This window comes from Anabrus simplex, chromosome 13 (genome assembly GCF_040414725.1).
Source record: "Anabrus simplex isolate iqAnaSimp1 chromosome 13, ASM4041472v1, whole genome shotgun sequence".
NCBI lineage: Eukaryota > Metazoa > Arthropoda > Insecta > Orthoptera > Tettigoniidae > Anabrus > Anabrus simplex.
Window position 1 is genome coordinate 14189856 of NC_090277.1, and position 16240 is coordinate 14206095.

The 16240-nt window shown below is 39.2% G+C and overlaps 1 protein-coding gene across 1 annotated transcript; it reads left to right on the top strand.

The window, feature by feature from the left end:
* Positions 1-826: 826 nt before the first annotated feature.
* Positions 827-9351, top strand: LOC136884849 (protein Nazo). The gene is made up of 2 exons (XM_067157136.2): positions 827-1556; positions 8757-9351. The coding sequence occupies exons 1-2, from the start codon at positions 1445-1447 to the stop codon at positions 9092-9094; spliced, it is 450 nt and encodes a 149-aa protein (XP_067013237.2). The 5' UTR covers positions 827-1444; the 3' UTR covers positions 9095-9351.
* The last annotated feature ends 6889 nt before the right edge of the window (positions 9352-16240 follow it).

A 16240-nucleotide genomic window follows, 5' to 3' on the forward strand; every position in this document is an offset into this window, starting at 1 on the left:
AGGTCGCATTATGGCGTTATACCGAGACGCTTGTATAGTTGATCTTGAAACCTCAGGATGAAATAAATATCGTGCTAATCGCTAATGGCGAAAAACAGAAACACGTTATTGTAATGCGCATATTTCTGTTACCGGTAATACAACACTTCGTAAATTCTTTGGATATAGGTACGGGAGCTTTCAATGTGTTAACATAAAATGTCGTAAATTTGTGACTTGGATACTGTTCGCAACGTTTTGGTATTTTGATGCGCTAACACATAACCTCGTAAATGCATTACTTCGACATGACTTCAGACATGAAGTTAGTTATAAATCCTCTATCTCCAAATGACCTGACAATTAGGCCTAATTTTCTTTATACCGACACCGGTTTCATGTATAATTAACTGCACTCCAATGTAGTTTTCTACGTGCGTTAACGTGTTTTTAAAAAATATTTTCTAATTCTTCTGGGAATGTTAAATTTTATCACCATTTTTGTCCTTCGTAAAAAATATCGTTCTGGAGAAACGGGATTTCAGATAAACAAGGATATATTTAGCCTTTCGTAGAGAACGAACTTCATCCTTTATTTCAGTACCTAGTGCTTTTAGATTTTATTCGGCGGTTCGTGATTTGACGAGATCTTACCAGCTCGTAGGAAACGTGTCATTCGAATTAGTTTGTGTTTCTGGGTTATATTGATTTAAGATGGTAGTATAATTCACTACATCGTCAACAAGACTAGACACACTTGAACGCGAAAACAAAGTGAGAACAAACGTGCATTCTTGGCAACTTGGCAACGTTGTGTCTGAGTTTCCATCCGATTACATTCCAGGAATAGCCTACGACCGAGTCAGCGTTTCTTTTGAATTTTATTCAGACTGTATACTCTTCGAAATGAGGGATCTTTTGCCTATTGAAATCAATTTTGTGTTAATATTAATCACGTTTACATCACAACGGTGTCCAGCAGCTACATTTGAAGGTTTGTTAGAGAGTACTAAATAGCTCATTCCAGGATCACGTGCACCACGGAGGGGAATCCTGAGTTATGCAGAGTAATTAGTTCCTGTATACAAAAACGGTTTTCCAGTGTCGCCAACGTTGATACATGAGAAAGGTTCAATTTTATAGCTTAAAAGTTCTTTTTCACTAGATATTAACGTTTTATTTTTCGTTAAAAGAATAATAATCTCCCTATTAATACAAGAAAATTTTAATCTGTGAAATCTAGTCACATAAAATGTCTCCAGAAATTCGTCGACTTGTCAAACTTTGTAAAAGTTGGTCACAGTCAATTTGTAGCTTGTACTTTGATATTAGTGTCCTTCACTTCACTTGCTTCCATTTGGGACAGTTAGCAGAAGCGTCCCGTAGGGTGCGGTTGGGAGTGTGATACGTACCGGTGCGTGGTAGAATTTTGGTTCTTGTAAACGGATTTTTTTAAAGTTACAAGATGTCGCTATATAGCACACCAAGTACCAGTACCACTGAGAAGACTGCACTGCTGGTGTCGAAACTCGGTGAACTGAAGCAGATTCGTGTACTGGACGTGAACACCTTGATAGGTAAGTTACAAACAAAGAGAACAGCTTACGTTTCCGTTCTATGTTGTACCATGCATGGGCGCCCATAGGATAGTTTGTGGGGGAGGGGGGGGGGGGGCTAAACCTGGGGTGTGTAGTATTTTTAATATTTTGGAAGATGAATGGAGACTTGTATTCCACGGTAGAATACCACACACGGTATCCCCTACCACATCTACGTAAAACCTATTTTTAAATAATTTTCTTAAAAGAAAATCTGACTATTAGGTTTTTTCCCTTTCCCTTAGAGCTGGGGGGGGGGGCGTCCCCACCTTGCCCCCGGGCATACGCGCCCATGGTACCATGTCTTTTATTTTAACCAGTGGCAGCTCCAGAACTATGGGACTGTGGTGTGGATACGGACCTGTGCTCACTTGAACTGCAACGGTACGCGTAAGATAGGGGTTTGTTGAGGTTTGCAACATTTTCATAACACAATTCTTTTGTCAGAAATCACCCAGAACATATTGTGCTGCTTACTTTGGATTTTTTTTCTTTCGTATCAGGTAGTCCTGGTGAGGGTCCCACTGGAACCATACTGTAAATGGGATCTCTTCTTCACATCATTACTGAAAATGAAAACCTACAACCTGTTTTCCAGTCATTGACCAGGTCAGGGATGTAATGAATGAAGCATATATAGGCTATTAGTACGATGGGGTCGCCACTCCCAAAGTGATATATTAATGACTTATAAATGCTATGAAATGAGAATGGAGAGTGTTGCTGGAATGAAAGATGACAGGGAAAACCAGAGTACCTGGAGAAAACCCTGTCCCGCCTCCGCTTTGTCCAGCACAAAAATCATATGGAGTGACCGGGATTTGAACCACGGTATCCAGTGGTGAAAGGCCGACGCGCTGCCGTCTGAGCCACGGAGGCCCTCACATCATTACTACAGCCGCCAAATTTCTTTAGGCTAACAATCTTGTTAATGTTATTACCCCAATGATATTAAGATCCATGTACTTTCACCGCATCAACACTGTAATTAAAACGGAGATGAGAAACCTGAAAGGCTAATCTTTGAAGATATGGCAACTTGATGTTTCTAGAGTGTACAGACCTGGAAAATGTGTCGCTGGTGCAGAATTATTTTATAAGATAATCAGCTACGGTATATGGGGGAGGACACAGAAAGGAACATGATTGTAAGATGTGATCTCAGTGTACCATCCCCTGTGGATGGGGGCGGTAGAAAAACAGCCACGGTATCCCCTGTCTGTCGTAACAGGCGACCAAGGGCCCCCAACCAACACCACCTATAGAGAAGGCCTCGCAATACGATTCGTGACGTCACAGCGCTAAGGCCGAGAACGGGCCATGGGCGTACGTCATGCCATTCGCAACTTAAACACTTCGACCGGATTATTTCAGTTCGAATCTACTGTACAGTTCAATCTTTATTTTTACCGAGCAGTTACCGTACCAAACCATGTAAGATGTATTACTGATCATTTCTAACGTAAAGATTATTCGGCAAAAACAACCAATATTTAAATAACGAAATTTTACGCAAATAGGTATCCGGCAATCCCTATACTTCGTTTGGTAGTTTCCAAAATATTCATACTCTGTTCAAGACAGAAGTGAAATAATTATTAACCCACAGTTACTGATGAATTCATAGGCTAAGATATTTTACAAAACAATTTCTAAACAATTACAGCAGCATCTTAAAACACACCAACTATAAGAATGGCATTCACAATAAATGACTCCTCATATTTGCCTTAATAACAAAATACAGTACATGACACACAAGCTTAACACTAAAACATGAACAACTTAAAACACACCAACTAAAAACTGGCATGCACACTCAATCACACTATAATTACCTTATCAATGAATGAAGTCCAGTAGGGGCCTACATGGCTTAGACAATACCAATCACTGACAGTTGCGTACAGCATTTACAGAAACATATCAGATAATTTAATTTACAAACTAGTTGTCTGCTTTTATAAGTTTAGTCATAGTTTTTACACTAAAAACAGTCTGTGATCTATTTACAAAATGGTTGTCATAATCAGCACTAAACACTATAATTCACTGCATTAGTTTTCTTCTTTTATGCTGGGCGAGAGTTTTAGATTTAGCATCATCATTGAAGTCCTTTACAAAATTATTAATCAATATGTTGCTAGCTGTATGAAGAATGTTCCGTTGAATGAGATCTGTTGTATGACTGGGGCACTTGTGGCCCATAAAAATGTCAGAGGGCAAACATTTCATAGTTACTTGTAACAACACATTCAAGTGACTGTGTTTTGAAATCCTTCTCTAATAGTTTATTCATAATTATGAAACAGTATGATGTGCACAGTACCACATCACTGTGCGGATGACACAATCCTCCCCTGTCATTTGCATTTATTAAGCTTGAATGGGCAGCAGCACTATCACCTGTTTCACTGCAGATAAAAACTTCACAGTAATCGCAGCTGTATCTTTTCATTATACCATAGGAACAATATCCACTTCTTCAATCCCATCCACATCATTTTCATCTGCTGTACATTCCACAAATACACCAACGTCACACTCATTGTAGCAGCATCCAATTCCATAACAGACTGAAGTCGCAATTTAAGAGATATATTGTACTGACTACCTGCAAGCAGTCGATATTTATCAAACCGAGCTTCCAAGTTATCCGTCTGCACTTTTCCAGGCAAGAAAAAGCTGTGGCCTTTATCAATAAGAAAGTAATTTGCCATTTCTAATAAACCCTTTGAAGAGAGAGTCAATGCAGTATGTGTCTCTTTACTGAGTCTTCCATAAGAAGTACTCGACCTCCAATTATCTAACCATTGCACTAATTTCTCCAAATACTCAATATGACACGAGACTGCGGTTATAGGCTCCTGAAAAGGATTCCTGAGACATTTACCTTTCCATAGGGTTTTGACATTTATTATGTCCCACCACATAGAGATTATTTCTATAAAATTTGCTGTACTTTCCCAGCATTCCAAGTTCTTCTTAGGTCCTATTTCCTTCAGGGCAATAGCTAGTGGATGTCAAAGAAACATTTTGACGTTCCAAATTTGTTGGATACAAAGCTTTCAGTGTCAGGGAGAACCCATATTTTAGAAGATTCTTCTTTTCTAATGAATGCAGATGTTTCAACACACTAAAGTATCTTCTCATAGTCAGTTATGTCTGGGAAATAGAGTTGCTGATCCTTTACATTTAACCAGTTATTTCGAACACGTTTTAAAATGTGGACGGTGTCTATGATAAAGAAGAGCTTTCTGTTCTTGTCTATGGGATGGCTGTAAACATGCTTCAATTCAGGCGGATCACTAAGAAGAGACACTGCTTTCCTGTTCAGAGCACTGTTATCTGCAATAACTGCTACTATTTCAAGGCCTATTTCTTCCAAATGAAGGATTATTGTTTTCATAGTGTTAAATAATTCCTCACCATGAATATTAGTGACAGGTACAATATGAGCAACATCTTTATAATGTGAAAGTACACTATGGACCATGAAAACATATGTACTTGTGGCACATTCATCACTGTTCATCGCAGTACATACTTCCCTGCCCTGTTTGAAATCTAACTGGGGTTTGATATGAACCTCATCCATCGACTATAGCACTAATTTGTCTTCTGGAGAGAGTAATGGAAATTTACTCTTCATATAGAGCAGATAATTGTCATTCTTTTCCTGCAGAGGGTTTGTTACAAGCTTTGAGCATATTATTTGCAACGTACGTGGAGCAGGAAGTGATAAGTTACCAGATCCTCGAATAAATTTGTAACAATGGGGAGAAATTGAATGAGCTAATGAAGAAAATACCATTAACTCCCAGGAATAATTATTCACCCTCTTCTTAGGTAACAAGAATAGCTGTTCTTTTAAGAAATTCAACATATTTTTCTTCTCAGGAAACTCATTTTCTAAGTGTTGCAAGAAACCATCAAGAACAGTCAAAGTTTCTTCTATATCCTGGCTGCTAGACATAGTAGAAGATACATACAGAGAATGGGCATTCTGTATTAATGTTTCAATTTCAGTAAGATTCTTAACATGCTTGGGCAATGACACCCCTTTACAGCGTTTAACTTCTACATTATTGACAAATAATGAAGCATGTAAATCTTGTGTTATTTTAACACAACAAGAAATATGAGGGTTGGGTTCCTCTTTCATTAAAATGAAATATAAACCTGATTCCTTCTTGAGCAAGTCCCATTCAGTATTAAATGTAATGCCATTCACTTTCAGCTTTAATTCCTCAAAGTCTTTAAATGTTATTGCCTCAGCATGTTCACTATATGTACGAAAACTGTCAGTAATAGCATTTTCTAAACACTGGTTTTCCACTCTGCGCCGCCTGTTTTCTGGATCTTCACGGGAGGCAGTAGTGGTTCCAGAGAGATATTGAGGGCAGTTTGGAAACTGTGATGGAACTGCATCTAAAATGTTTAAAATTAGTTGTTACACAGTTGTACTGAAACTGACATTCTATTAAGTAACAAAGAATATGCCTAAAACATCATTGTGTTAGATCTAGGAATGATGAACTAACCGTTCACCAATCTGGGGTTTGACAAAGGAGCAGTCAGTAACCTCCCGTTCTTTTCATCGAACATGCTCATGGATCTTTCAATCTCATCATCTTTAATATGAAGTTCGCATACCTAAAATACAATGACACTGAAACGTGAATGCACATATTCGTAAACTATGCTGTTCGTAATTTCTTAATGTGATTTCCGTGTCAAAAGAATTTAGTAAACAAAAACTCTACATACCCTAGAGTGTTTCGTAGGAATAAAATCCTCCCGATGAATAGCTCTTATCCATTTTAACCTCAATTCTTCATTAGCAGGGAAAGAGAACACACTCACTTTTGGTCCGTTTAAATAGTTGCCTTTACAATTTGGCACACTGCACTTATGAGGCATTATGCCTTTTACTATGATAGGTAAGCCTACCACCAAGTAAAGAACATAAATTCACAACACTAGTCAAAAACTACACTTGTTCACACATCCAACAAAATAACATTCAAAACATGCTGCCAGCTGTTTACAGTTCAGATAGGACGTAGCAGCATGACGTCACACGAGGACCGTATTTGTATTGCTAGGCCTTCTCTATAGGTGGTGTTGCCCCAACTTGGGAGTGAGGGTTGGCGACCACGAGGCCCTTAGCTGAGTCCTGTCATTGCTTGACCCTGATGATCGTGAATCCTAGGGAGTCTTTCATTTTCACGCCCTTCGTGGCCCTCGTCTTCCTTTGGCCGATATCTTCATTTTTCGAAGTGTCGGACCCCTTCTATTTTTTCTCTCTGATTAATGTTAATAGAGGAAGGTTGCCCAGTTGTACTTCCTCTTAAAATAATAATCACCAACACCAGTCTGTGTCTTGTTGACGTGGGTTACATCGACCTTTCTCAGGCTCATCCTTCGCTTTGACGACATGAAAGTGACTGACGTATGAGTGATGCTAGTAATGCCGTTTCTTACGCACACAGTTCCTGCTATGGAAATATTGCTCATAGGATTGGTTGCTGCATGCATTTCAGTGGGCTTGGCAGGTGTATTAGCAACGGTGAGGAAAACAATGGGAAACTACAGCACTGCTCGCTTCCCAAGTATCCCTCTTCTAGGGCAGCTGATGCAGAGCTGTTGAGGATCAAACTAACCTTCGTGCTGAATACCGAGCGTACGTGGCAGCGTGCATAGACACGGTATTTACAAGCGTTTGCATGACGGTAGTGACCTCGATGCTGACTTTTTTCTCCACTCAAAGCTGCACATCCCTAATGCTGGAGAGGTCACAGACAAGAAAGTGAAGACAACATTTTCGAGTGGAACCCAGGACTGCTTCCGACAGTAGCACGATGAGAAAGTGTTGTTGACCAACTGACAATATAAAATATTGTATACGTTACTTTCAAATTGTTAATTATATAAAATCAATATCTGCGTTATATTATTCCATCTTTGCCATATCTGGAGAGGATGCAAGTGCAAATGTAATTGGCCTCCAAAAGGTTGAAAGTTTTAAGGTTCTTGTTATGCGTATATTCATTCTAAGAATTTATATTTGTGGGCCGACTGCTGGATTGGAGGAACTTCTCTTGTGGACTTGTAACAAAACACTAAAATATTACAAATGCGTTGTAAATTTAGTGATATAAACAACATGGACATGTTTCTCACTCAACTATGGACATTGCAAAGACATATGAAGCAGTTATAAAAGATTTTAAACAATTTAAGTAGATAAAATGATGGAAAAATGAAAAAGCTAATTAAAATTTTTAAAGACAATGTGCGGTGTCTGCCTTGGAGCATCGTCTTGCTTCGGATTTAATAAGGGTATAATTTTTCCTTCCGCAGCCCAGATTTTATAACATTGTAAGGAAGCGAAAATAATGCAAATCTTACTTGGAATTCCTTTTAGAGGAGAGATGTGTTCATTGCGATGTATAGGAACCCACCATGGCGGCCCCAGAAGTACATTTACTTTTATAACCTAATGAAGAGCAGCACCCGCCATCGGCTTCTAACTGTCCAGACCAATCGCCTTGTCCACGGCAAGAACCAATCCAGACCAAAGGTCTGACCAATGTAACATTAATCACCACCACCAGCTATTGAAGTACCACTCATTAGGTCCTAAGTACAGAGGCTGGCAGCACTGAGCGCCCCTTGACAAAATCCTTCCCGAGCGTGTAACCAAACGACAATCATTCCGTGCGCAGCTGAATGTGGCGAGTGCTGGGCTGCGGAAGGTAAAATTATAATTTAATAAGAAATGACAGAGTGCTTTGGAATAAACTCGTCTTGTGCTAAATTAGGTGTCTGAGGCTGGGTTCGAGGTTGGATTGTGGACTTACAGAGCCACTTTGTTGAGGCCAATGTGACGATGAATTTCTCAACACCTTTTGCTCGTGATATCCAAGACATCCAGTTCCTTGCTGACATTTGTATTAGTTGAAGCACTCTGTCTAGCACTTTAGTCTTTTGTGTATTGAAAAGGTTGACCCACAAATATAATTGTTTTAGAATTAATATTCAAGAATTGTCAAGTCGGTACGGAACTGGTATGAAATTCATTGTCTCTAACCAGTAATTCCACACACACACTGCACATTGGACACTTCTTTACTCCATACTGCTTCCTCCTGTAACACCTTTTCTTGTTTGCAGGTGGCCTTCTTGTGGGAGCCGGTGCTGCTGTTGGTGGACTGCTCTTGGGTCCCCGCGGACTTGCCATGGGAGGAATGATGGCTGCCACGGCTGTGGGCACCGTGGGGCAGAACATTATTCTCACTTTGGCAGACGTAATAAGAAATATGGACTGGAACCGGAAGGAGCGGCTGACGTCGCTAATCTGGAAGATCATCAGCACACTTATCAAAGGAGCTGCAGTGCTTTCCGTCTCAGCTCTTCTAGAGAAGATTGTTACGGATCCAAAGTTGTTGTCGATTGTTAAAGGAGCTGTTGGCAAATTTCTCTCAGGAGAGATGAATCTTCTGATGATTTAAGAGATATGTTTCTGTGACAGTGGAGAGGGTTCATCAGATGCGTCAGGAACCAAGCATCAGGTCTCTTTAGTAATCCCTTGTTATTTACTCTAGGCTCTTCACTTTAACCTATTGGCATACAAATATTTTAGCCTTTCCATGCACAGAATTAATGTATAATTTATGTGATCACCACTATTTGTTGGTCATTGTGCAAACTTCGGTTTATAAAATGAAAGTATTGTTAGCAATAAAACACTGTCTCTATTTAAAAATTATTTTAACCATTATGGTTTATTTTAGTAATGTGTCCGTCTTGTCAGTACGATGTAAAAAACCATTTAATCTTGTTACCATTAATGCTTTCTACTACTTCCTCCGCCTTTCCTGTCAGGGTCATAGGATTTACTATTGCTATCATACTGTTGGTTACTGGTCGCCCATTTCTCATAGTTCCCTCAGTACACAGAGAACTGCACGTCGCTTGCAGGGGACGCGCTAGCGTTTTCCGAGGTTGATTTCCTAGTACCGTACCATATATAGGCTATTATTATGATGGGGTCACCACTTCCAAAGGCATTTTATACTTACTGCCAGGTGTTATTCTAGGCCGCTCCACTGGAGTACAGATGCCTTCTGTAGCCGCTCCTCTGGAGTACAGACGCTACAAGTTTCCCTCTTCTGTCACTGATGCCATTGAGGTCTTTACCCATACCCTGGGTTTGGGCCCTCCACATTTGTAACCCCTCGAGAGAGGGTGTCCCAGTATTTTAAAGCCCGTGGAACTGGGCTGCCTGTTGGTCCGCAGGTTGTATTGGGTATTTCAACCAGCCTTACTGAATTGTAGGGTCCCCCTATCCGCCACCCGGGGACGCGCCCTCTAGGGGTTAGCAGGCTCCCCCGAGTAAGAAATGAAGATGTTAGGAAGAAGTTGGGTTAGGAAAGCTAAATGAGAGAGTTCAAAAGAATAAAGTAAGGTGGTTTACACATGTAAAAGAGGATGGAGGAGAATAGAATTCCAAAACAGATGCTGGGGGCAAAGTGCAAGGGCAAGAAAGCAAGAGGAAGACCTAGAGCAAGGTGGATTGAATCAGTGAAGAGCAGCATAAGAAGACAAAATTTAGACTGGGACAAGATCGTGGAAGGAAAGAGGAAGATGGAGAAGTAACATAAATACCCCGACCCGGAAGGAGCTGGATAAGGGGAATTAATGATGATGACGATGACCATTGATGCTTTCACGGCCTGTAGTTGTGGGCTTATGACGTGTCAAGGTGAAACTCGTTGCGTTTGCTCTGCGTCTTCAGAGTGTTCACGAGGAAGACTTCTGCAATCACCTCCCACATCATGTCTATCGTACACCACACTCATTCTCCTCATCAGCGACCAAACATTCTGTGGACTTGTTTCAATTAAATAGTAACAATATACAATCAAATACGTTATAAATTAACCCCTTAAATGGCCATGACGTTTCCATGCTGGGCTTCTATGGTGGGTATGACGGCATAATTCGATCGTAAACATTTTGCTTATTTCTCGTGGGAGTGTCGGCACTTGACATCGCTATCGAGTCTACTGCATTAGTTGATTTCTTTTCAACAATATCGCACTGCGTATTGTATTGCTATCGGAGCGTCCTAAAATGAATTTGTTTTGGTGCCTTGCACGATGCTCCCGTGCAGCTGTTTACGTTGACGAGCATGGCTTCCAAACGTAAAGTAGATGAGCTTGATTGTACTGGTGTTTTGACAGTTTTAGAAGATGAGGTATCTTTTTTAGCAAGTGATGATGTGTGCATGTATACTGAAGAAGAGGACAGTGAAAGTGAAGTGTTTCCAGATGAAACAAACGATGAGGAAGACGTTCAGAATGTGACAACCGCTTCAGTTCATTGCAAATGGTGCCCCAAGACCAAGAATTGCTTTTACAGGGGTAAATACAATAATTATAGTTTTAGTAATGTAGACATTGTCGAAGAATACTTCAGCACGTTCACAGATGACCTTGTTTCCGCCTATATATCACACAGATAGCAATCTACAAAACCTGAAATCGCCTGGATGCACAACCACATAAATAACGTAAGTAATGTTATTGAAGTATAATAATCACTATCATATTACACTAAACTAACTGCGTACAGATTTTAACGGGAAATATTTAAATATCATAAAGTGGGGGAAAATGTACCCAGGACAGGGCAGGTTACTTAGTACCCAAATAAGGGATTAAAAACACATGAATTGTCAGTCTAAATAAAATCTTTGAAATTACATAAACAAATAAAAACATCTCTTCTCCTTTCAATATTCTGAATACTCTAGACAATGTAAAATCCATGTTTCCATCAAAAATGTAAAACTAAATTTTTATATTGCAGCTCCTCCTGTACTCATTGTCTGTTGAAATACCTCCCAAATGGTCGACGACCTTTGAGTCAGTTCAGATTAAGCTTTCCAACACATGTTGTGGCTGCTTGTTTGGGTACCAAAAGTCAAATACAGGCAGCCAGCCTTGACTCGTGATTTGATCTTTTCTTTCTCACAGAACATGTGAGCCTGTTTTGTTGTAACTCACTACTTTGTTACCTATCTGGCTACTTGTATACATGTCGAACTGGAACCGTTTCAGTGACGTCCTAAAATAATAGGAACAGAAGGGCATGTGTTTAATTATTATAAGATATAAATTTCATTTTTGTTCCATACAAAAGTGCAATTATAAGAAATAAAGTGACAAAAAATTAAAATTTAAAAAATTAAACAGATATCTTTGCTTAATTTGGCTATTTTAACTTTTTGTTTGGCTGAAGATGGCAAATATGTGGCTGAAACTAGTCATAAGACTGATGTAATATTATTTACTTGATATATTGTATGGAAAATGTCAATTTATTTCTTATAGCTGAACCGTTATTAATTAGGCATAAATCTCATAGTTCACTGGCACTGTGTGTGGCTCCAAGTAGCCTCCGCAGTGGACTTTGCTATAAGCACCGCGAGAGCGGCCGGGCGGAGAGGCACACATGAGGCAGACTCGCACTCCCTGTTCTGTTCTGAGCTTGTAGTTACTCCAATGTTAATGACAGAGAAAAAGGAGATCAAGTAAATGTATTTGTTGTGTTGTCAGATGTTCCAATACTTGTGCAAATATGGGAAGTGAAGTACAATTTTATTATTTTCCAAAACGAGCGATAGTTGTGGGCCGAAGGAGGCGATGGATACAACATTCATACTGCACAAATTTGCAATAAGTTCAGTTGACAAAATTTGATTTAATTTCGGTTTTAACTTTTGGATTACTTTGCCAATGTACGACTTACCCAAGAATATGTTGACCGGGCGAGTTGGCCGTGCGCGTAGAGGCGTGCTGCTGTGAGCTTGCATCCGGGAGATAGTAGGTTCGAATCCCACTATCGGCAGCCCTGAAAATGGTTTTCCGTGGTTTCCCATTTTCACACCAGGCAAATGCTGGGGCTGTACCTTAATTAAGGCCACGGCCGCTTCCTTCCAACTCCTTGGCCTTTCCCATCCCATCGTCGCCATAAGACCTATCTGTGTCGGTGCGACGTAAAGCCCCTAGCAAAAAAAAAAAAAAAAAAGAATATGTTGTGCACATTTCATTGGAACACCCTACCCAGCTCACTCAAAGGAATTCATGATGATTTATTTATTTATCATATGATGAAAAGAGGAATGTCAGCTATTTAAAAAATACATATAAATATACACACTCTTTCAAGTTCATAAAAACATTCACATGTCCAGATGCGTAATCCACTCAGCGGCTTCTTGTGTTAGGTTGTGAGCCTCTATACGCTGTGAAGGAACATTCGAGCTCTATGTGCTGCTCTTCACCGCAGTCGCAATGAGGAGAGGACTTGTTCAGTATTGCTCCGCATTTTCCCTGGCCAGTCCTTATACACACCACTGTCGTCGAGGTGCGGGCGGCTCCCAAGGATTTTTAATTAAGTAATGATGTGTCGGGGAGTTTTGGTTCTGCCACTGATTGTTTCAGGCATCTAGTATTTTGAAGTGATTGATTGCTGTTCTGCAATCACCCTGACATGGCATAAGCCCACATCATGTCTATCGCACACGTTTCGAGAACCAAGCTTTACAGACAAAATGTTCGGCTTTTCTTGTTTCATTTCTTTAGGAATACAATTCAGCAAAGGAGCCAAGCAAGTATTAAACAAGGAGCTCAAAGGACTATTGTAATGTTTGGAAGCAGTATATTTTAGATGTTCCAGAACTGCTAACTATTTCCGAGGTTCAGTTTCTTTATGCCTTGTCGTTGTGTCAACCTTAAATTGAAGGAAGATTTTGTAATGAAAAGGAGAACTTTTTCAGTTCTCCCACAGCAGCACGAGTATCTTCACCAGTTCAGGATGGGGTACTTTTAAAGACATTCCAACGATGTTCTTAAAATTAAACATAGTTTATTTCTTCAAGTGGCCATGTACAGTGCTTTTGGAAAATTTAAAGATGTTCTCCCCCCATTCAGACGCCAAGGATTAGCGAAGAGAAGTTTAAGAACCAAGTGTAAAATGGCGACAGAGGGTGTGTGATATATTAAGTAAAGTGACAAAAAAAAAAAAAAAAGCAAATTTATGTGAGTAATATCCACAATTCTTCAGATATATACTGGAGGTCAGTAACATTAATAACTCAGGAAACCATTAAAACCAAATCTAATTAGCACTCAAACAGTTACAACTAAATAAGATAAATAACATCATGGTGTTCGTGTGCTCCCCGTGTGGCAAGAAAATAAAAAGCACTCAACAGGCTGTATGGTTCCATGTAACGTGTGAAAATGAGCAAAGAAACTCTCCAAAATTTCCGTAAGGAAGAATAATTCCAATGGTCGTACAGACGTGAAGACTGCATTGTACAACCTAACATGAATGAGGTTATGGCAAACTTTTCCAAACAACTTGAAGAATATTTAACACATGGGTCAGGGACTGCAAAGTGTATATTCGTAAGTTCCAGGACGGTCCTTCGAGGTTAGTGGCAAACCCTGAAGTTCTGTATGAACCTGCTCACTTCAGCTGATCTGGAAACAATGAGGTAATCTCTCCTTGTGTTGTACCCAATTCAATTCCAAGTTTTCTTCTCTTAATTTCAAATTTTGTCGGGCCGATGACCTTCGATGTTAGGCCCCTTTAAACAACAAGCATCATCATCATCAGCAAATTTTGTCCTTACATAAGCAAACGTGGATCCCAAAAACAAAGTAGAGGAATTTAAATATGAAACCCTAAAGATAAAATTTTAGAAAGTAGATCATGTGAATTGAAAGGCCTACACATAAATGCACAAAGCATGAAAAATAAATTTGATGATATCCAAATTATCTTAGGTCAGATTAAAGAAGTAGATATTCTTGCAATCTCCGAAAATTTGGTCACAAACAGTAGTATCAAAAAACCCTCTGCAGAAGTACAGGTAAACCCCGTTATATGCGTATTCCTTATACGCGATTTTAGTTTTAAGTCCAGTGCTGCCACCTGTTAACTGTACACTGAAGCTCTAATACCTTAAGGCGGGTGCAGACATGCGTGTCGAACTCTGTAAAGTACACTACGTCACGGAGCAAGCGCATGTTCTGTCGTATTTGTCGAGAAGTGAATCGTCAATTTCGGCCAGTAGAGCTGTGAAGGTGCACTCGACAGCTTTCCTATTTTAAAACGCCGGGTAAAAGGAAAGAAACGTGTACCAAAGTCGTATTCGTTAGAAATAAAGTTTAACATTTTGGATCACTATGAGAAAGGTGAGCTTATTGTTGACATTCAACATGCTTTGGGACTTACTGAATCCACTGTGAGAACTATTCGGGACAATGCGAAACCAGTTCGAAAAACTGCTCTAACTTAAGTGTGACTAAGAGTGACCAAATCGCGCTCAGAAGCGATGGAAATAATGGATTGGATTGAGCGTCACAACCAACTGCAACCAACACATGCCTCTCTCTGGAGCTGGTATTCAAGCTAAAGCCAAGAGCTTGTATGCAGAATTTAGTTTATTATTGTGTGTTTCAGTGCTAAAACTTTAAGTTTATATAACATTTGCATTAAAATGCATTTCAGAAACATAATGGGTTTTTTTTTTTTTTTAATAGTAAAAATCTCTGCTATTTTAAGCTTAATATGCGAGTAAACGGAAACCTAACCGTATATTTTACATATAAAATGACTCGATTTATACGAATTCGTTATGCGCGGCAATTCTGCGGAACGTAACTATCGCGTATAACGAGGTCTACCTGTAATTGAAGAATGCAAAAGAAATTCATGCTATTTTCACTTGTTCAGAAGTATTTTGTGGTTAACCAGGTCGAATACTTTTTTAAATCTATGAGTAGCCCTGCTGCTAATTTATTTTCATCTGAGGTCTTTTGAACATCTATTACTGTATCAAACAGTAGTAAAAAATGTTAACATAGCTGAAAATATAACAAAAGGTCTTCCTGAAGATGAGCAAGTTCATGGCAGCACAAAAGCTGAAAGTCACAAACTAATAGTATTTTCATGTCTCCAACTGATGAATGTGAAGTGCTCAAAATTATCACTTCTCTAAAAGATAAAAATAATTTAAAAGAAGATAAAATAACCAATGTCATGGTAAAAACCTGTGTTGAAAGTTTAGTGCCATATATTGTGAAAATTATTAACCGTTCAATTCTCAGTGGAGAATTACTCAAATGTGCCAGAATTGTACCTATCTTTAAATCAGGAGATAATACAGATCCATCCAATTACAGGCCAATTAGTATATTATATGCCATTGGAAAACTCATAGAAATGATAGTAAAAATTAGATTTGTAAATTTTCTGTGTAAAACTAATTACTTTTCCAATAATCAATATGGGTTTCTCCCAAATAGAGGAACTGATAATGCCATATTTGATACAGTAATAGATGTTCAAAAGACCTTAGATGAAAATAAATTAGCAGCAGGGATACTCATAGATCTTAAAAAAGCATTTGACCTGGTTGACCACACAATACTTCTGAACAAGTGAAAATAGCAGGAATTAGGGGTTTAACAAACAAGTGGTTCCAAAATTATGTATTGAACCGAACACAATATGTGATGATTAATGATACTAAAAGTTCTGAGCAACAAACAAAAACAGGAGTACCACAGGGCTCAGTA